Here is a 23,306-nt window from a genome sequence, read left to right on the forward strand (position 1 = left end):
ATACACTGAATACAGAATATTTTTCTAACATTTAGCAGAGCTTTCAATTTTTAGTGAAGCATGAAATATAACTGAATTAAACACAATAATGATACGCTTTTATTAGTCACTCCAAGGTCGCTAAATTGAAATCATGGAGGTGCATATTGTCTTTAGCCTATGTGTCAATTGGATATTAAGGTGTCTCCTTTATAAGCGTGCCTCATTGTTCTCGTAATTTGATAGGTGCAAAGATGTTAGGCGACTACAGTTACGTTTTGTATCCTTTGATTTGAAGGTTTTCACCAGGGATTGAGGACACAAGGGAATTGTGCTCTACAGCCTGGCCTCCTCCCCGCTCCCAAATCACCTACAGTAAAGTGTAGAAAAATCTATAGAGAACTCAACCTAAATATTTTACAAGAAATATGGTAATATTTATTATTTACTGATGATTAGTGCACCTTATAAACAGTTGAAATTACCATCACATGTTATTTTGATCTGTTTAGAGGGTGCACTAAGCATCAGTAAGTAGTACTGCAAGGTCATTTGTATAACATTTGGGTTGTGCTCTTGATTATTATTATTTTGATAACCTGCCAGCATACTGAGTCTTCCACTACTGGACTGTTTTGTATAAAATAAATGTATAATTTGTATAGAATAAATAAATGTATAGCTATGAGATGGTTAAGAAAAATAATTGGAATGATTAAATTAGAAATGTCACAGGGTATTTCCTTTTCACACCATATTTCTCTGTCTGCACCTGTGAAGAATGGCTTGTTAATGTAATATTCTATTTGCATTTAATAATAGCCGATATGCTGACTAAACTGCAATGAATCTTACCTGGCATTCATGGGACAGATTATTGTGTATCAACCCCAATGCTATCACTAGCTCCTTCTATTGAGGCAAGCAAATTGGGTATAAACAATGTAATTAGGCTGTATATCATGGGGCAAACTCTCTGCTCTGTTGAGTAATTCTGTGCACGACCTCCAGCCATGACTTCTTTGGTATGAATACAATGAATATTACCCCTTTATATACTTGGGTGACTCGATTTCATACCTGATTACATTTACAGATTTGATAAATTCTTGCTCTCATTAATGGTGTTTGTTAATTAAATTATGCAGATAAATACATTTTGTAAATACCACGCAAAACTATTAGGCTAATTAAAATGTATTATCTTTAAGTTTTACATTTAAATGTTTTTTTTTAAAAAATTTTTTTTTATTTTTTGCCGAAAAAATGTAAATGGTTAATCACATCAACCATTTTAACTATAACGAGCTGGAATCAATTGGTTTGTGAGTGCACCCCTCACTTGAGGTTCGGAGATAGTCTTGATCCTCTGCTGTGTACCAGACCTGAGGATCAGCTGATCCCCAACTCGTTTGTTTGTTGCAATTGGAATTAACTTAATGCACAGCTGGGTATGATGCTCAGGAAAGTACTGTACTAGCTAGTCCGCAACTTAGTACACTTTATGCGCCCTAACTCTGAATGTTCGTTGCAATTGACCCAGCATCTCACACCACGATTATTGTGTATACAACAGTAGAGACCATTACCAGCAGCTTGTGGGGATTTGATCTGATTTCAAATGAGCGGTCAGACATGAATTTGAAATCAAATTAAATAAATAATTTATTATTAGCGTGCTTCAAAATAAAAACTATTATCTTCCCAGTGATCTTTACCACCTTGGTTTTGCTGTCTTAAAGTGACTGTAGCTAACTCTTTTTCTTCATTGGTCAGCACTAACGGAATTCCCCAGCGCCCAGCTCAAACTCGCTTTAAAATCATAACATGATGGAGACAGCGCAAATCAGGACAAATGCAAAGCACTTGACTTTGCCCTTACATTTCCGTTTTTTTTATTTTTTTTTTACCACATTTTCTAGTGAGAATAAGGCATAGAAACTGAGAACTCTTTAGCTATAGTAGAACGAGATGTCGTGTTTTCAAATTAAAACACTGTAACAGGTGTTTCTTTTAAAACTGCACATCTGCAGCGTTCACCTCTTTGTGCTCATTCTATACAGACTTCTATGCAGCACTGAACGTTGTAGGCTGTGCTATAAGTATGTGCAATGAGAGAAACCTCTGGAATTACAGAAGACTATGTCATGTGTACCTACTGACATGTGCTAAACCTTACATCACAGTGTGACCAAAGAACACAACAGAAAACAGTGCCCCTAGACAAAAACTTGTTTAGTAATACTGTATAAGCACTAATATATCTTGGTTTACCCGCAAGAGCGCATGAAAGTCACTGCAATCAATTATCAAACTTTTCATTCAAACCTTACAGTAGCTAAGGAAGGATGGGGTGATGTTAATATACTGTAATGGCCCGTGTATTCTTTACACACCAAAAGTGGCCCACCAAAGGTTTCAATATATATATATATATATATAATATATATATATGATATATATATATATATATATATAGTATATATTTTATCAAATTCATAAAATATTCAATTATTTATTTACATTTTTTAAGATGAAAGACCATTAGGAGTCATTACAGCAGTGAATAAAAATAAATACATCAAAACAAGAAAATCAGCATAAACATACTGGACATGACAACCCTTAACCCTGTGATCTCATTGCAAGGTTTATTGCAGAAGCATTAAGGACTTTTATAGGCAACAGTAGATACTGTTTGACAGGAAGAAGCAGGATTAAAGAACAGTACTGTACTGGAAATCTAACAGTATTTCCTAAATGCAGCCTGTCTGCTGATGAATGAATAAGGTTAAATTAATAAGGTTAAATTAATTACCAAAATATCCCAGCATAAATAAAGCAGCAGGTAAACAGCAGTATCTGACAGTTTGTTTTAAGCTAATTTGCTATCCACAGCAAGTGTAGTCAGTGTAGTGTGTTGGAAGACCAGAAAGTGGTGTATGTGTAAATGTTTTTTTTTTTTTTTTTTTTTTTTTTTTTTATGTACAGCCCCTTAGTGGTTTAGTCACTGATCAAGCTCAGATTCAAACAAACCTCTACATTCTAGTCATATTCTAGACCAAACCAACTCCCCTCCTGGTTACATCTTGAACTAGAGATAACTATTAGAAAACTCACCATTGTAACAAGGGTAATAAAAGATGCAAGCTAAAAACCACTGTTGAGGATGTCTGTCCATTGACCAATAACTAATGTGTTTTACACAGGCCCCTGAACAGTCACCACTTGCAAATTATTACTTCCTGTCCATACTACCCATAACCACAAATATTCATAGATCCATGTTAACCCAACCCAATCTTATTCCCTTGGGCAGTTTAACTATGCTCTTAATCCCTTGAGCAGTTTCAAGTAGTGAAAAAACAGAATCATTTCCACCAAGTTCTACTTTATCTTACCTGTTGTGCATCTTTCCACTTTTCACTGTTTTCTTCCTCCAGAAGATTGCTGATTATTTGGAAAAAGTTCTGTGGTACAAACGAACCATGACAAACAAATAAATTAGGTACACATATAGGAGCGCTGACTCTGCCCCCCACCCCCCCCCCCCCCCCCCCCCCCCCCCCCCCACCCCTCCATTCCACACATGTACTGTATAACTTTCTATATGTAATTGACCTGCAATACAAAATATACAGCTATGTCCAACAGTTGTCACCTGAAATTGTAGGATTGAGACATAATTAAAATAAAATAAAAATCATTTTAATATTTAATTTAACATCATGTAATCAAACAAACTACAAAAAGATCTCGCAAAAGTCTACCGGAATCCATAATAGTAGTACAGTATTTCATGTTAGATTTATTGATGTCTAATTTGTATATTTTTGTTAATTTTTAGTTAAGTACAGTACGGAACTATAGCAATTCTATTCAAATGATCTGAGCAGCGACTGATCCAAATACAGCCACTGCTTGCTATAGATCAGTAAAATGGGTCCCTTTGTGTACCAAGATTATGAAAATCAAACATCTAGCAGTACATGTCAGTCTCTTTAGTACATTTCTGAAGAAGACAAAAATATGTACAGTAAAACACCAAAGATCAGTTTATTAGCCTAACTTTCTCATAAGGTCAGATCTACATTTTTATTAAGGGGTCTTAAGGTTCTAGAGTGCTTATTTACTACTACTGCACCACCAATAATTCATCAGGCCCTGCTGGAGACAACCCACAAGCTCAAAACCCATCATAAACTTTACAATATAATATTATTCTTCACATTTTTGTGCTGCACATTCTCTAAAAATAGCACACATGAAAAATGAGCATGTGGAACTACATAGATATACACTGGATATACACAGGTTCTGTATTTTTAGGCACAGTTGTTTTCTCTAACTTGCCTTTAAATCAATAACCAGTAACTTACTTGTACATCATCAGAAGACGGAACATAACTTGCTCTTTTAAATGTATCAGTAACATTTCTGAGAACTTCCACAGATGCTAGCAGATCCCCAGCATAAAAGTTTTTTCTCTGGGTTAAATCCAAAAGAGTTTTGGTCACCTGAGACATCCCATCTCCTGCCAAAGTCCTCTGTCCTTTGGCAAGGTGATCTTTAACCTAAAATAACATACACATACAAAAACACTATTAAAGAGTGCCCACTAGACAAAGTGTGTCCTCTAAAAAAATATTGTTGATAGAAACCTTCTCTGTATACCTAGAAGAGACAATTCAGATCAGTCAATTACTGTAGTAGTGTAATGACCCTCTGTATCCAAGAGATAACACATTCACATACACACTTTGAGATCTAAATCTGCATTCATCTAATATAACAAATATGTTCAAATATTAATGTCCCTTTACCTACAGTACCCATTCTGAGTACTATAGGACGTTGGCGGTACAGGAGAAATTCCTCTATTACAAGTACAAAAGTCTTAATATATAGCTGGTCAAAATAAAGAGAGATATTTAGAAGTGTCTGAGTGACAGGGTTTATTACAGTATGCAGCATGGTATATCTTAATGTAGTATTCTTATTATTTAGAAGCAATTATATGTTTTTGTTTGCAACAGTAAATTTGGTAAAGCAACATAAAAAGTACAAATTAGACCATATAGCAAAACATTACTGTGGCAGGACAGAAGCCCTGCTGCTGCAAATAGTGTGTTTGTGGGAATGTAAGGTTGGCAGGGGTGGGATTAAATACGTCCCTGCCAACAATCACAGATGTGGCCATTCGCCAGTTAGGTAATTGATGCTAATTGGGGAGTGGCCACATACATAAAAAGGAAGCAAAATCCTTTGTTTGTTGGAGGAATGTGTGCTGTGATTTGTGTAGTGGGCGGCAACAGTGTAGCGAAGGCTAATGCCAGCCAACAAGTGTTTTGTTTTCATTTGTTTGAAGTTTTTTTGTTTTTGTGTTTATTTTGTTAAATAAAAGCCCATACGCACGTAAACCGTAGCTTTCGGTCTTTGGGTGTCTTTCCTGCGGGTAACAGCCTTGGCCGTGACACTACCATGTCACAAGTACATTCTTCTGTTTACTCAGTAATGTATCAAAATCAATAAGCATATTCAGCCTTGAAACCCAGATGAAGCAGCCATAGAATGCACCATTTGTAACAGTTCCGGTCTTTACATTTTAGATCAAGAACATGTTGAATCCATTGAGGAAGCTGATCCTGAATACTAATGGACAACCCTTTAGACTACTGAGCCTTTGTATACTGCAGCATTATTGTCCATTAATGGTTTCCACAATCAAGACTGAATGCAGTAATTTAAACAACTTTTGGAAAAAGACAAATATAGAGCCAGTTTCCATTAGCGGAGAATCCTTTAGCATAATAATATCAATATTTAATGTTTGCCAGTCTATTCTTTATATTGTTAAAGTCCTCACTTTGTTCCACAGTGCCCCCTGCAGGGACATGTGGAGATAAGGAATCTAAATAGCAATGTGCAGCCCTGAACCAAAGGGGCAATGAGCTTCATTAATAGTTTCAAAAGTCAACATTCACACAGCTAACACATTTAAACAAACATTTAGAAATTATGATCAAATTCACCAAAAACAAAAAGCTATGCTTTATATTTGGAAAATAAGTATGAGAAAAGGGCATTCCGCTATTCCTTTATTGAACAAATGTATTTTACAGCACAGCATTCTTCGTCAGAATCTATGAAACCACTAAAGGAACATGGTGTGAATTAAAAATGAAGGTTAGTATCTCGTCTGCACGAATTATTGGACCTGAATATCAAAGCTTTTCCGACCGTCGGGAAAGGCTTTTGTGGAGGTGTTTGAACTTTCCGATTGTTTTTTATTTACATTAGTATTTTGTGTGCTCACCCTTTGCTTCCTTTACAGCTTTTTATATTTTGAAACCAGTTCCTACCATCTTTCCGGAGATATTTTTGCCCATTCTTCATCACATACAGCTTTTAGTTCTACAATTGACTAGTTTCCTTTTTGCAACAGCAGCCTTCAAGCCAATATACAACATCTCAATGGGATTCAAGTCTGGGGACTGAGCTGCCCAATCCATAACTGTAATCTTCCTTTTTGTCAGAAAGTCCTTTGTAGACTTTGCAGAATGCTTAGGGTCACTGTCCTGCTGGAATACAAACTTCTGTCCAGTACGCCTTCTAGCACTGGGTAACAAATGAGAGTGCAGCATTTCTTGTTATTTTGCAGCATTCATTGATCCTTCTACAATACAAAGGTTGCCACTGCTTGAGGAAGAAAAACAAGCCCATACCATCACACAAATACCATGTTTAACACTGGGCATGATTAACTTTTTTTTAATTCTTCTCCTCTTTTCATCCAAACATAGTTATGTTTTGGATTTGTCTGACAATGCAATTTGGTTGAAGAAATCATCAGGCTTCAAGTATTCAATGGAAAACGTGTGCATTGCTTTTAACAAAGGTTTGCATCTCGGTCCCCCCACCGCTGATCTCCCTATCTCTATTTTGCTTGAATCCACCACCCTCTCTCCTTCCTCATCCACCAAGAACCTTGATGTCACCCTTGATCCCTCCCTCTCCTACTCTCAGCATGCTCCTGTTGTTTCTTCCTCAGCAACATATGCAGAATTAGCCCCTTCCTCACAGATTACTCCACATACCTCACCTAGTTCAGGCCCTGGTACTGTCCCGCCTCAACTACTGCAAATCCCTCCTCTTTTCCCTTCTTCATTTCTCCCATGCAAAACTCTTGTACTCGCCTATCACTGTCTTGACCTTTCTTCTCCTTCCTATCTCCAGACAATAATTTCTCCCTAAACCCCCTCTTACCCTCTCTGCTCCTCAAGACACAGATGTTAAGACAGCATCTGTAAACATCACAACTCTCGACCATACTGGACAATATGGAATCCAATTGTACCAAGTTCTTGCATCAGCTTGTACTTGTACTGAACTGCTCCATACCATAACTACTTCTCCTACCTATAACTGTATCTTGTATTTGATTTTACTCTTATGTACTTAAACTGTACTCATGTTTTTTTTGTATTTTCTCTTATTGGGAAATCATTCTCATCCATTGATCATACTTACTACATGTTCTTACTGGACTTTACTCATATAAGCAAATATTTACTCTAAGTTATAACTGCTCTTAGTCATACTTATACCTTACTCTTACTTATACCTTATTGTATTCTTCTCTTACTTTGATCTTATTGTACTTTCATAACTGCTCTTATCTGTAATGTGATATTTTGTAACCTGGATAAGGGCATCTGCTAAGAAATAAATAATAATAATAGACATTCATCTTGTTAAGGTATAGTTGAATTGTTCATGAATTTCTTCTGTCAAGTCTCGCGTCAAATCTTTGCAGGGCTGCTCGAACGATTCTTCTTCCAGAGTTTGCAAAAATCTTTCTTGGTCTTTGACACGTGGAGCTAGTTGCAGTAGTTTCTGTTCTCCTGTGTTTGTCAATAATAGCCCTGTGATCAGGATGACATCACTGGCAAGCTGTTTCTACCAGGAAGAGACTCAAACACAAGAAAGCTGCAGATTTAAACATGATTTTGCACAATTTAATTATACATTATAAAACCATCAAACAAAACATGGGAACAAAACAAACAGTATAACAAAACACTACAAACATTTTCTATATTCTGATTTCAGGCCGAGCCGGTGCTTTCACTCGCACATGGCTACACAGAAACTCTCCTTAAATAATTTAGTATTATTATTTTCTCCCAATTGGGCATATCCAATTATTTTTAGGCTCAGCTCACTGCTACAACCCCCGCGCTGACTTGGGTGTGGCGATGACGAACACATGCTGTCCTCCCACTGCACTCACCATGAAGCTACCTCTGAGCTACAGCGGTGGACAACACAGCTCTGGTCAGCTTACAGGCAGGCCCGCAGGTGCCCAGCTAGACTACATGGGTTGCTGGTGCACGGTGACACGAGCAGACCTCCGATTCTTTAATATTGACTAATTTTACGTTATTATTATTCATTAAATTCACTTGCAGTTTGAATCTTAACACCCGTTTATTGTCCTTTCTTATCACAGATAATATCAATGTATTATAAACAATAATAGATGGGCTTCAGTGAGTTGAAGGAAAATAATTCCATCTCAGGTTTCTGTGACAGTTTATAAACTACTGGACCTAAGTTTATGATGTCACAAACCCTACATGGAATTATTATCCTATACTCACTGAAGCACATCTATTATTCTCTCTCTCTCTCTCTCTTGTAGATTGTGGGAGGAGTTGGAGGAAGCAGTGGGGTAGGAATGGAAACTTGAGTGAGTTTATGGATTGTTTATTGTTTTAGGTTTATAACAGTCTATTTATTTATTTATTTTTTTGTTTGTATAATTTGTTTGTTTGTTAAATTTGCTGTGGTTGTGTTTGTGCTGATGTTAGGTCAGCTCAGCCACAGCTATGGCATCTCAGAGAGCTGGGTAGATTTGGAAAATGAATGTACCCGATCAAGAGTATACCTCTGAAACTCAAAGATGAAAAATTAAAACATGTGCTATCATTTAGAAGGCAGACTTACGTGTTGCTTAACAATATAAATACTATAATAGATGTCGCCTGGAAGTTTTTGTGTTTGTTTTTGTTTTTGTTAGTTCCGATACAATGCGTGGCTTCAAATGTAGAAGTCAGGGGCAACAGAGAAAGATCTACCCGATGACAGAGACTGAGGAAGGACAGGAGGCAGGGGGAAATTAGAGAGCATAGGAGGAACAGTTGGTACCAGATCCAGAGCCAGTGTCTAAAAGACTACTGATCAAACATACTGTGCCAGGACGGTCAATTTTTAATAATCTGTTTTTAATAAGAGATTTGTTTTCATTTGACTAAAATGGGCAATCTTAACGTGGTGCAGGTTTCCATAGACCAAGAAAAAGCGTTTGATCGTGTTGACCACCACTACCTATTTAAAGCCCTGCAAGCCTTTGGGTTTGGCCCTGTGTTCATTAATCATATTAATTTTTTATATAGTAATGTTTTTAGTGTTTTAAAAATTAATAGCGGGTTGAGCCGTCCATTCCCAGTGCACAGGGGCATCAGACAAGGTTGCTCCCTGTCTGGTATGCTGTACTCCCTCTGCATTGAGCCTCTGCTGGGTATTCTGATGAGCAGGCTGTCAGTCTGGTTAGTGCCCTGCTCCTCCCCTCCCGTGGCAGTGAAGGTGTCAGCCTATGCTGATGATATGAATGTTTTTATAAACGGTAACAAAGACATCCAGGTTTTACAGCAGTGCCTTGAGACCTTTCAAAAAGCATCATCAGCAAAAGTTAATTGGACCAAGAGTGACACTTTCCTGACTGGCAGCTAGCAGGAGAGTGGCCTCCTCTGCTACCTCATGTTCTGAGATGGAACAGAACAGGGCTAAAAGTATTAGGAATTTTCTTAGGGGCAGATACCTTTTATAGAACAGAACTGGGAGGGCATGGTGGATAAAGTGAGAAGGAGGCTTCTGAATTGGCAAGGGTTGCTGACCAGACTGTCCTACAGGGGGAGGGACTTAGTAATTCATAACCTGGCAGCTTCTATACTGCGGCACAGACTAATGTGGCTGGACCCTCCCATAGGAATAGTAGAGGTGTTGCAGAAGCTGTTTCTGGAGTTTTTTGGGGAGGGAGACATTGGCTGAAACCAGAAGTGCTGTATCCCCCAAGATGAAGGCGGGCAAGGGCTGGTCAGCATTTGCTAACAGGGTAGCAGCTTTCAGGATGATGGTGGTGCAGTGGTTCCCGTATGCTGGGAAGGAGGCAAGGTAAGGGGGTTGGGGATAGGAAGACACATGATTTTTATGGACCACAGTACTCTGAACATTTCTAAACTGCCCCTATTTTAAAATTTGGAAAATTGTAAGGATGAAGAGAGAAGAGGTGACTCTGACAGGCCAGGGTCTGTTGGAAGAGCCTCTCTTATTTAACATTCTTTTTCCTGTGTGCAAGATTAGTGAGCAGGTGTGACCAGATTGTCCCACCTTATGTCTCCTGGGCTTTCTCGCTGGCTCAGTGCTCCCGAATTGGGTGGCAGGCTGGGCTGGCACTGTGAGAGACAGGTTGACAGAATATTGGCTGAGATCAGGAGCTGTCTCTCTCCAGGGCTCCGAGAAGTCTGAGGTTGTAGACGACTCAAGGACAAGAACAGAGTCAGATAAAAGACTTCCTGTTGTCCCCCTGTGCAGATGAGGAAGAGCAGAAGGATGGAAAACTGTTAAAAATATGCAATTTTAAAAACAGAGCTTTCCATGAGATCAAGAGCACAAGGCTGTATTTTTTTTTATATAAATGTAGCTTGTTTTAAAATATTAAGGGAAGGAGGGGGGGCGGGTGAATGACTCCAAATGCAGGGACCATCTGTCCAAGAGAGAGAAGGGAGCCCCAGTGTGGAGAGTCATATATAAACCACCCTTAGAAAAGAGAGCTGGAGACTTACAGCGGAGGCTACTTCATGCCATTTTGGCCACAGGGAGGTTCCTCCAGAGTGGGCTTTGCTATCAGCTCTGTGTGCAGTTTATGTGGGCAGGAGGAGACAGTTTTCCATACATACAGCGACTCTGAGAGACTCAGGCCGCTGTTTCACCTTCTGACAGAGCTGTTGTAGGAGCTGGGGATCTCTTTTACAAGACAGATTTGTATTTTTGGAACCTCCAATAGATTTAAACAAAGGAGAAGATGTGTTTTTATTAATTTTATTGTAGGCCAAGCAAAATTGTCCATTTTAATGTCTCGTAAGAACAAGCTGTCTGGGGCAGGGCTAGCAGATGTGGTTGTGCTGTTCAGATTGCTGGTGGTCAGTAGGTTAAAGGTGGATTTCGCTTATTTTAATGTAGTTAATGATCTGCAGGGCTTTCGGGAGAGGTGGTGTGCGGGAGACACTCTGTGCTCTGTGAGTGAGGAGGGAGAGCTCAATGTGCTGTTTTAGGAAATTTGCTTTTAGATATTAGAATTTTAATGACTTTGGTTGTTTTTATAGTTAAAATCTGTTTTTAGTACCATTTTTTGGGAAATTTTAGATAAATGCTTATTTTTTGTTTTTAATTATTTTTTTTTTTTTTTAAAGGTAAAAATAGCTATTTTAAAGATTTATTTTATGCTGATGCACTGGTGAGGTTTTGGCGGAATCTTAATTTCATATTTTTGTGGTTTTACCTTATTGTTTTTTTTTTCTAATGGATTTTAATATGAGTAATAGTATTTTTGTTTTGACTTTAAAATCTGTTAAGGTAGAATTTGTGTTTACCTTATTGTAAAATTTGTAATGGATTTTACTGTGAAATTAAAGGTCCTTAAAAGTCAAAAGTTGAGTTTGTGATCGTCATATTTATTTACGTCATCGAGTTTAAATTTTTTTAATTTTAGGAAGTCAGAAAACAGGGAAAGCAAAGTTTTAATGACTTGCAGTATAATTTGTAATTATTTTTCTGTTACATCACAAAATTGCTGTCCAGAAGGTCCAAATGCGAGTTTGTTTGCCATTGTTGTGTGAAGAGAGGGAGGTGGCTCAGCGTGATGACATAATTTGAGGGAATTAAAAAAAAAAAAAAAAAAAAAAAAAAAACTGCTGACCTTAAGCAGTGTCATAGGAGCAATAGTTGGATCTACTTTTGGTCATGTGATAGGATTTTAACCAATCACATACCAGAATTGCTAAGGACTGATTTTATATATATATATATATATATATATATATATATATATATATATATATATATATATATATATATATATATATATATATATATATATATACAAGACTGTGCTATTTGTGTTCCGCCTTATAATGAGTATAAAAGGGTGTGGTAAAGTGGTGAGTGAATACAGGTGAGTGCAGTGCAGTGCAGGTACAAATCACAAAGAAAATTACGGACAGGTGCAAGGGTGTTTATTGAAATGACTACAATGTCCAGAGCCTTATGGCAAACACCTGTAAATGATAAATGATGGAAGCGAGTACAGCGGTGTGTACCACTTCAGTTTGTAAAAATCCCTTGGGTTTGACCCGCAACTAAAGGTCCAGTTTTACACATCAACTCTAAACATAAAACACAAACACAATTCTTAGTGACAGTGAATAAGTGTTAGTGGTGTATTACAGTTCTCCATGAAATGCACGGGTGAAAGTGATGTCCGGGTTTATGCTGGCTACAGCTCCAGATCAAACCCTAACAAACACAAGACAAAACGATATTGCAACACAGACTCCTTGTAGGTTTGAAACAATAACCATTTACCAAGGAAAAGATTACTTTGCTACGCCCCTATTTTATACCCTCGCTCATGACCCCTTGGTTAACAAGCGCATCTGGTTAACAAATTTGAGTACCGTAGCTCAGTCCCGTTTCTAGTCGGCCGACTTCCACCCACCCACGGGAATAAAGTGTCATGCCTTTTAGTCCAGGGTATTCTGCTCCCTTTAACTAGTACCCTCTCAGGTCTGGAAGGAGATCTAACACCAAGCGTCATTCAATCTCTGTCACAAAGGGCTACTCTAATGGCATTATGGACCAAATGGGAGCCACGACCCTACCGTGTTATAACCGATTCCACAGTATAACGTGGCACATTATAACAGGTGAGTACACATATATTGTGAGACAGCTGCTGTCTTCGATTCCTTAAGGATATTATCTTCAAGTATTGCTCATCCTTGTTGGACAGCATTTAGAATCTTCCAGTCCTGGGTTTGTCAATTACAGATGATATTTCTCTGTACTTGTTATTTATGCTTCAGAAGGCACACCTTGAAAATTGAGTGATGTGAGTTATTTCACTCAGTGTTTTTCCTTCTTTATGCAAGTCAAGGTTGTTATAATAGCAGAAAACATAAGTAACGGGTCAGAGTAGAAAAATGTAACATGTCTAAGACTTTTGCACAGCAGTGTACGTACACACACACACACACACACACACACACACACACATTCAGTCAAAAGTTTAAGTACACTTGCTGGAAACTAGTTTTTTTTTTCATAATTGACAATGTTTTACGTCGTATACATTTCTGTAAATACTTGAACATGAAAACAAATGTTACAATATACAAAACAAAACATAAGGTGTATCAAAGCAATGTTCAAGAAAATTGGAAATTGTCTCTAAATCTTAGTTTCCTCAAAATAGCTACCCTTTGCCTTAACAGACTCACAAACACAAGGCATTCGGTTAACAAGTTTCAGCAGGAAATCACCTGACATGTCTTCCCAGTTCTTCTGCAGCAATTCCCAGAGATGTAGGGCACTTGTGGTTAGTTTTGCTTTGACTCATCTGTCCAGTTTGTCCAATACAAGTTCTATGGGATTGAGATCTGGAGACTGGGAAGGCCAGGTCATTAGACTGAGTTATCCTTCACTTTCCTTCTTCACCAGATAGTTCTTGCACAACTTTGAGGTGTGTTTCAGGTCATTATCTTGCTGAAGAATGAAGGACTGCCCAACTAGCCATAATCCTGATGGAATGGTATGCCTCTGAAGTATGCTATGATAGGCATGCTGGTTGAGCTTGCCATGGACTTGGTAAAAATCACCAACTCTGTCACCAGCAAAGCAAACCCCAACCATGACACTGCCTCCTCCATGCTTGACCACACATGCAGAACTCATGCGCTCACCCTCTCTGCATCTTACAAATACTCAGCGGTTGGGCCCAAATATTTCTAATTTTGACTCATTGGTCCATAAGGCCAACTTCCACTCCTCAAATGTCCAGTTTCTGTTTTTTGGCCCGGCAAGTCTCTTCCTCTTATTCTGCATTCTTAACAATAGTTTCTTTGCACCAATTCTTCCAGTTAGGCCAGCTTCACGCAATCTCCTCTGAACAGTTGATGTTGAAACATCTGCACTTCTAGTAGCATTTAGCTGAGCTTCTATTTCAGGTGCAGCTATTCGCCGGTTTCGCCTGATCTTGTTCGGTCCTCATGAATGCCAGTTTCTTCAAATCGTTTGATGGTCTTGGCCATAGCAGTTATAGGCACTTGCAAAGTTCTTGTGATTTGTATTTAGGATTGACCTTCATTTCTTAAAGTAATTACAGGCTGTCTTTTTCTGTGCTTAACTGAGCGTAATTTGCCATTTTCCACTCCCTTACATTCAAGAATGACAAACTTGTGCCTATGCTATCTATATTTATAATAATCATGGACCCTCACCTGTTAACAGTAATTGGTGACAAAAGGTTAATTAGGTAACATGCTAGTTAACTCAGAGAACATCTAACAAAGACACTTTTATACTTAGGCCAGTATTCTAACACCGTGTTATGCACATTTCTGACTTTTAACTGACTTGGGCTCCAGACTGAAATCCCCTTGCTTTGGGTGACCATTTCATTGAAATTGACAAGATTTACATTTTCATTTAAAAATTTAATTTTTGAATGCAATTCACTTATGATTATCAGCTTATATAAGTACACATATCATATAATGAAATATTAAGTGTTTATAGACAAGTTTATACAGTTAAAAGCATAGATAATCATGAAAAACCTGGTTTCAAGCAGGTGTACTCAAACTTTTGACTGGTACTATATATATATATATATATATATATATATATATATATATATATATATACATACACACACACACACACACACACACACACACACTTCTTCTCTGTAAAATGTATACAAGTTTGTTCTAAGCAAAAGCTTTAGATAGTCCTTATCCTCCCTGCTCCACAGCAATATCCTTTGCTTCACATTCTTTTCACTGTTTAATCCCACACAGCTAGTCATCGTCTTAGCACATGAGAGAAAAATTGACTGAATCTTAACTAAGTTGTTTAAGGTCAAACTGGTCGGTGATGCCTCTTTTACATCACCATGGTCCTCAAATATAATACTGTAAACAGTACTAAGCATACCAATTAATAGATGGTGGCAGTTCATATTTTCATGTAAAAGCTTTGCAATTGGAGTTCAAAAACTATACATGCTACGGTATAATGTGCAAAAAATATACTGTACGATTAGTGTGTATAATCAAATATGATGTAAATAGAATACAACAACTTCTTCTGGCATACTACCTCCCAAAGGGGTTTGCTAATCAAAAGGTGATGATATTTAGTTCAGTATTGCAGATTTTAAAAGCTAGGCAACAAGATCAAAATCACATTCCTCCCTAGTACTACGGATTGCCATAATCACATTCCTTCTGAGTACTAAAGATGATTAAACACCTTCTTTTTTTCACAATGTTCATCCGAATTAGTATACAGGTATAAATAAAAAGTGTTTTTGTTTGTTTTGTTTTTTTAACAAAAATGAATTACGTAGGGAAAATTGCATTATCAACAGTTTAAATTTAGTTTGTAATCTGAAACAGTAAATCTTTGTTGTACAAAAGGGTGTAATTTAGAGCAAGCTATAAACAAGAGCAAGAGCAATGAAGCTGACGTTGCACCTACTGAATGTTGCAAGTGTCTGTATTCGTTTGTTATGCATCTGGCGTAGCTTGGCTGCTCCCAGTAGGCCACTCCATGAAGATCAAGAGAACAGCGTCTACTAGTGGTGCCTGGGAATCCGAAAGAGAAAGAGAAGCCTGTCAGGCTCTAGAGCAATACTGATATAGGAGTGCATTAAAATCAGGTTAAAAGAGAACAGGAAAGAGAGGATAGCCATTTTCTTATACAATGGTACAGAGTATTATCCTGTCTCTCACGAGAGTGTATTTTACTGCCCTGGGCAAAGATAGTTACAGTACTAGTTTGTTCACGGCTTTTAACTAGCATTTATTAAGTATTTGCTACATTTTATATAACATATCGACATAGTAACTAGCCAGAAAAAAAAATGGTTCTAAATAAAAGTGTGCTAATTATGATAAAATAATTATCTATGCATATTTGTCATGGAGTACCAAAGCAGTAAGTCCATCTCTTCCCTAAGGCCTTTAAATGTTAATATTTGCTGAAACATTTGCATCATAACTTAAACAGTAATACAAATAACCAAAGGGAAGAAAGAAAAGCAATAGGTTGCACATAATTTTGCTTGTAATAATTCCGTAATTCTGCTGAGCATTTCCATTTGCGAGGTCACAGTCTGACATTTTGAAAGAAGTACGTTATAGTACGTATTTTCATGAAATCTGGTACCATTCTCAAGTCATTTCACCTCATTAATGTCTCCAGGGTCAAATCTTGATACTTTAGTTCTCATCCCTTTCAATGCCTTCTTTCCCGTCATTAACTAACAAGTGACATGCTCTGACCCGAAGACATTGCTGAGCTGAAATGAGTAATAAGGTGTACTAACTAAAAGTTTTCTTTCACTCTCTTGGTATCAAATATCATGTATTTAAAGGGAAAAAAATGCAAAATGTTATTCTTTTAAAACAGTACATGTTAGACGTACAAAGGAACTGTTCATTAAGTTTGCCATAATCATTACATTGTAAATTGCCATTTATAGTACAATATTTTGAGATGAAATTACATTTTTGAATTGAAAGCACGCTGATTTACCATATCTGAGGGAGGATTCAAGGAACAGCCAAACACTGCACTGCACGGGCACTCGAGGGAGGGGCTTCCGAGTGTTTTTTTGTTTGTTTATTTGTAGGAAGTGATCCTACTCAAGGCTTTGCAGTTTTCAAGAGAAGCTGACCAATATTTTCTCAGGCTATTTTCTCACCGATGCCGGTCACTGGCATAATTTCCCTAGATTGTAAACCAGCATTAGATGACATGTGGACTAAACGACTTCCATGTCAGTTTGCGCAGTGCTTCAATCATTCTCGTCCGCGTCGAGCACAATAGAATTCTATGTTGAACCCGACCTTGTTTAAAAGCCCAACGGTTGTGTCAACAGAGAGCAGGAGAGATTTTAATTGTTTTAAATGTTTATGAAATCAGAGGGTAGTGGTGAGACGTATCTGTTATGTCGAGTTTAAATATTGCATACTCGCTAGTCAGTTTTAAGGCGCTATTTAGTTTAATAAGTAGCTGCTGCATATACAGTATATTACATGCTGAGTGAGACTTGCGCTGTGATTTCTCAAATGGCTTTTGAATAGTGTTACTGCTACTGCTTGCCTCTGAGTTTTCTTTGTTCTGTTCTCTGACTACCACAGTACACCACAGTATATTTGCCAATTTCTGTAATTCTTAGTGACAGAGATGAAAAAAAAAAAAAAAAAAAAAAAAAAAAAAAAGATTGTTGAGTGATTTAAATGCTGTTTCAGTTGTATATTGACATTTTTACCTACAGAAACACTGTTTAGATAATTGGTACTGTTAACGCGTAGTAATATTAATAGATCAGGTAAGTAAGTTGGTCTGTGATGTCAGCTGTGTGGTAAGACAATTATTACCGCACAGTCATGTGATCTTGTTCAGCCAATCACAGCACTTAATTTATCCAAGCCATTTTATAAATGCACATATTTCATTAACTATAAACTCATTACATGGGCTGCAAAGAGCATTGCTACAGTATTCTGTAATACATAAAAGTTGCATCTCCTGGTTGCAAGTCAGCCAGATGATCTGACAGACTATGACAGAGTGTTGAAAGTAGACACATGCTGGGCAGGCGCCTCTTTTTTCATCACTGCACAAATTACTGATGTTTTTGTACAGAAACAATCTAAAAAATGATAACTATCAGCTTAATTTGGAAGAACAGAGATTTCTACTCCCAACTTCCCTGAAGAAATTAGAGACTGGAGTCACTGAGGAATGGTCACATATCCATCCAGAACCAGACAATTATTCTTGTACTAAAATTCATATTCCAAAATGCATAGATGCTGCTGATAATGTATGTATCAAGTCACATACCAGAACTTTTAACACTTTGCAGACTTGTCAAATCAGTGCTGCACTGGCTGTCTATGGTGACCCTACATATTGTAATGTTGCTGGGGTCCAGCAAGACAATGTAGCTGGTGCAGTGGAATGACTAATAATCAGGAGATAGTTTTGTGCCCTAAACAAACCTGGATGAGGGCAAGCTGCTTTTATTCTCAAACATGTCTCACAATTTGAAGCCAGGTTGGAGCAGCCTATACTCTGCTAAATTTGCCAGGGCACCATGCAATCACTATTACTCTTTGTTGAGTTAGTTACCTGTTGCATTCGGTGGGCATCTATTGAATGCCAGGTCACCCGACGGTGTTCTTCTCCATACCATTGCCAAAGCGTAGTCTTCAGGACATATCTCATACGGTGCTGTAAAAATGCTAATACTGTTACCATTGCTGCCATTGGTGACATTCAGATACATGGTGTTGCTTATTCCTACATGTAATTAAAACAAAATCCACATTCAAATATAATTCTTTCTTTATAGTAATTGAAAAACCTTCTGTCCTCATAATCATGTTTATAAAAAGTGTTTCTTATGCAGTATCACTCTTGTAAGCAATATACATCTGAAGCAGCACTGTCCAGTTGAAAGGTTTTCATGGGTAATTGAAAACCTGCTTGGGTGTGGTAGACGCCTATTAATGATTTTCTGCTCAGACACAATCAACTCCAATTGACTCCAATCTGTAACAATGCAGGTACAAAAAATAAACGATACAGACCTCAATGTTTTTTTTTTTTTTAAATCAGTGAGAACAATTCGGATAAAACTAGAGACCTGAACTTATTTTGTTATTTACTATAAATTATGTTATTTACTATATATATAACTATGATATTAAATACTTTAATCTCATATAAATCACGTTTATAACACATTGGTCTGTCCGTTGTCAGTATTACAAGTATATATATATATATATATATATATATATATATATATATATAATATCTAGAATATTATATATTTGAACTGTTTTTTCCGATTGTTTTCAGAAAACCAATTTGAATTTAATAATGATACTACTACTACTACTACTCATGTCCATAGTGTCATGGATATAGTGAAGGTACCAATATTTGGAATGTGTCTTTTTTACACTTGCAATGCTAGATTGGATTCAGAATCTTGATGTGTCCACACACTGTTAATGCATCTATTTAAAATGTACATATATTGCATGCTACCCTTGAAACAAATGGAGGGTATTGATATTTTTGTGTATTGCTATATATGTAAAAACTACAAACAATTTTATTTTTATAAAGCTGTATTTACATTCTCTTAAAAAAAAACTAATAAAAACTAATAATAATAATAATAATAACAACAATGACAATAATGCCAGGAACTAGGCGGTGGAAGTTCTTCTGTTTGATTAAGTTTTATTAAGTTTTCTTTCATGAAAGATAGAGAAAAGTTTGGGCAGCAGAATTATTATATAATGTGCAGTAGGCACATGTTATGCCAGATATAAAGATGAATTAACTTTGATTTATAAGCAGGCCAGAGGAAATGTGAGGTGCCAATAATGTGCCTTTTTCCTAGGGCTTTCTCAGGGAGTATAATTTATAGTGATAACCAAGGCTTTAAAACATTTTGCTTACCACTTGCTACCTTGTTTTATCATAATGATGAAGGCAATTTTCTGCATTTTGTTTATTTATTTATTTATTTTTACTTTAAACTGGAGATATATTATCTCAATTTCATGTTTAATGCATCTGCTTCACATTCCTACAAAACGGTCCCCCCTGTCTTTCAACCTGTTAATTAAAACATTATTGTTTACGCACTAGAGGGCAGTGTTTTTACTTGTACTGCTGCTTTTACAGTGCTGTGCAATGTCACCTGTCCACTTAGAGTAAGCAGCGTGGTTCCGAAAAATCTAACGTTACACGTCCCCATACGTTGCTACACTGTTTAAATATAGCAATTGTAATTCTTTTCATTGTTAACATCCTGACAACTTGTTATACTTATAACTTTAAAGTCTGTTTCAAAGCTCTTTTCAAAATGGCTGCTCTAGTGCACTGACAGTGTAAGGATTATTGCCCACATTGTACAGAACAGAAAAGCCAGAGCACTTGTTGTCATGTTAATTTGCAGTGATGTGGAGGACAAATCTCCAACCCCAGTGCACTACAGCGGCCGTTTTAAAAAAGAACTTTGAAACAGACTTTAAAGTTATGTGTAAATAGTTGTCAGGATATGAAAAATGAAAAGAAAATTCATTGTAGCTACATGTGGGGATATATAAAGCAGTATTTTCCGAAACCCCGCTACTTACTCTTTTGAACTACTAAATACCGCATATAAACACTGTATTAGACCTTCAGATGTAATGTAAACTTTGATACATCTGAGTAAAAAAAAATAAACACCTTTCTCAAGGCATTTCTGAAGGAAAATTCCCGTTTGCGAGCCTCATCTGTGAAATAGTAAGAACCTCTGTGGAGATGATAACTAAGAAGTCCAATCGCTGTCATCATTGCTAATGCTCCACTAAATACCTTGCATCAAAAAACACCTCTGGTTTTAAAACCAGAAGTAATAGTAAAGGCACACAAGGATCGTGGGATGCAGAGCAAAGCTAATTGTAAAAATTTCATCAACCTTTGATTTCTTCGGCAGTACCTTTTCAAAGATAACTGATTTCTTGCCCAGTTATATTTGTACCTGGGCAACGCTGCTCACTGCATTTGCGGACCTCTTCACCAGTTCCTTCACACTGTTGTCCAGTAATAGCCGCTCCTTGGCAAACCCGAATCCTCCTCTGCCAGCCCCCATCGCACGACTTTGAACATCCACTCCAATGCCCCCAAGGATTCCACTGTCCATTGGCTAGAAATGAAAGAGATTTACCGGATAAATTAATACAACAATGGGTTCCCCATCTGTCCATCACACACACAAGTATTCTTACCTGGGATGCTCTGCCTGTGCAATGTTTCCTCCAGATCACATTAATGTTAAACCTCTAATAGTTTTATTATGAAAATATGATACAAACAATATACTGGTTTGGTTTTGAACATGTATTGGTTAAATCTAAACTGCTTGTCCCTATACCAATTATAAGATATTTTGAGTGAGGTTTAATGTGAGTTGCAGCTAATGTATGTCAATTTAGGACTAAAATGAAATGGGCCTTTTTCAAAGACTCTCCCTTTTGCAAAGCCAATATTTAGAAACAAAAAGATATATACCAATAGACGTATGTGCTCAATTCCTTCTCCAAATGGATTGGTTCATAGTAGCAATCCATTTTCCCTCCAGAACATTTATTTTAATTAGAAAGTAGCTCAAATGAAAATAAATGATGGCGCATAGATCCCATGGGAGAAAAAAAAAATGCTATTCTGTATATTGATGATATTATAACACAAACACAAAAGCCTGTGTATTTCAGGAGCTTAATGAACTGAATATCAAATACAGCAATGTAATAAAATCTTCGACAATCTCTAGAAGTGTAAACATACAGAATCCAGGGGTAAAGAGATAATGTATTCACTTGCCCTTACCCATTTCATTCCTTTCAAATTAGGCAGATTATTTCAATAGGTCTAACATGAGAATTGTGCTTACTCCTATCAATTCATTGGCTTCTGATTACTTTTGCTTATTCTTCAGTAAAAGAGGCTAGAGTGATGTTGAATATAATTAATTACATTCATAGATACTATGGTTCTACTAAGAATCATATTGTACCCCCTACTAAAAGATATCTCCTAGTAGCTCCTAGTTCAGGCCCTGGTACTGTCCCCCCTCAACTACTGCAGCTTCCTCCTGGCCTGCCTCCCTGTCTCTGCCATCCGTCTGCTCCAGCTCATCCAAAAGCTTTTCACCTTGTCTTTTCCCTTATTCATTTCTCCAATGATACACTGCTGCTCCGCTCTCTGCATTGGCACCCTATCGCTGCTCGCATCCAGTTCAAAACTCTTGTACTCGCCTAGTGCTGTCTTGACCTTTCTGTTCCCTTCTATCTCTAGACTTTCATTTCACCGTACAGCCCCTCTCACCCCCTCCGCTCCTCCACCACCGGCAGATTAGCTGTACCACCTCCACTCCCCCGCTTCCAGAGCCTGCTCCTTCTCCACACTTGGCCCTCAGTGGTGGAACAACCTACCCATGGATATCAGGACTGCTCGGTCCTTGACCACCTTCCGGCACCTCCTCAAGACACATCTGTTCAGACAGCATCTGTAAACCTCACAACTCTCGACTATACTGGACTATACAGCACCCAATTTTACCAGGACTTGCATCAGCTGGTATTTGCACTGAACTGCTAGATACCTTGATGTATTCTACGACTGCTCTTAATTATAACTACTTCCTGTATCTTGTATCTGACTTTACTCTTACAGGTATCTGTATTTACATTTTTTGTAATTGCACTTATTTTAAATCATTCTCATCCATTCATTGTACTTACTACGTGCTCATAATGGTCTTTACTCTATTTAATATAAGTTAACTGCTCTTAGTCGAACCCGCTCTTACATGTAATTATTTACTGTATTCCCTATTTTTTGCTCTTATTTGAATTTGATCTTTTGTTACTGATTTTATTGTACTTCATAACTGTTCTTATCTTTCATCTTAGGAATATCGCCCGGCTGCGCCCTGTTCTCTCCATGGCTGCTGCGGAGAAACTGGTCCATGCCTTTGTCTCGTCCAGACTTGACTACTGTAATGCCCTACTTGTTAGGGATACCAAGAGCACACTAAACAAACTGCACTATGTTAAACTCAGCACCCAGGGTTTTGACTAGGTCTCGATCTGGTGATTATATTGCCCCTGTTCTGGAATCCTTACGTTGGCATCTTGTTAAGTTTTGCATTGATTTTAAAACCTTGCTATTGACTTTTAAGTCTTTAAAGGGTGTGTCACCCCTTAAATAACTTACCTTTTGTCTATTTATACCCTTAAATGCAACATCCACTGATGTTGGATTGTTATGTGTCCCTGTGACCAGATTACAAACCGTGGGTGATAGGGCCTTCTGTTCCTATGCCCCTAGGTTGTGCAATG

General features: G+C 37.4%; 1 protein-coding gene across 3 annotated transcripts in view; it reads right to left on the reverse strand.

The window, feature by feature from the left end:
- LOC121315738 (adhesion G protein-coupled receptor B3-like) overlaps positions 1–23,306 on the reverse strand; it is a 213,302-nt gene that overhangs the window by 95,158 nt on the left and 94,838 nt on the right. For all 3 annotated transcript variants that reach the window (XM_041250105.1, XM_041250104.1, XM_041250103.1), the window contains 5 exons: positions 20,945–21,109; positions 18,526–18,627; positions 15,862–15,968; positions 4,359–4,553; positions 3,381–3,449 (listed from right to left, as the gene is read on the reverse strand). In XM_041250105.1, the coding sequence (XP_041106039.1) occupies positions 3,381–3,449; positions 4,359–4,553; positions 15,862–15,968; positions 18,526–18,627; positions 20,945–21,109 (638 nt within the window). The remainder of the gene's footprint in view (positions 1–3,380; positions 3,450–4,358; positions 4,554–15,861; positions 15,969–18,525; positions 18,628–20,944; positions 21,110–23,306) is intronic.

Source organism: Polyodon spathula, chromosome 5, assembly GCF_017654505.1.
Source record: "Polyodon spathula isolate WHYD16114869_AA chromosome 5, ASM1765450v1, whole genome shotgun sequence".
Taxonomy (NCBI): Eukaryota; Metazoa; Chordata; class Actinopteri; order Acipenseriformes; family Polyodontidae; genus Polyodon; species Polyodon spathula.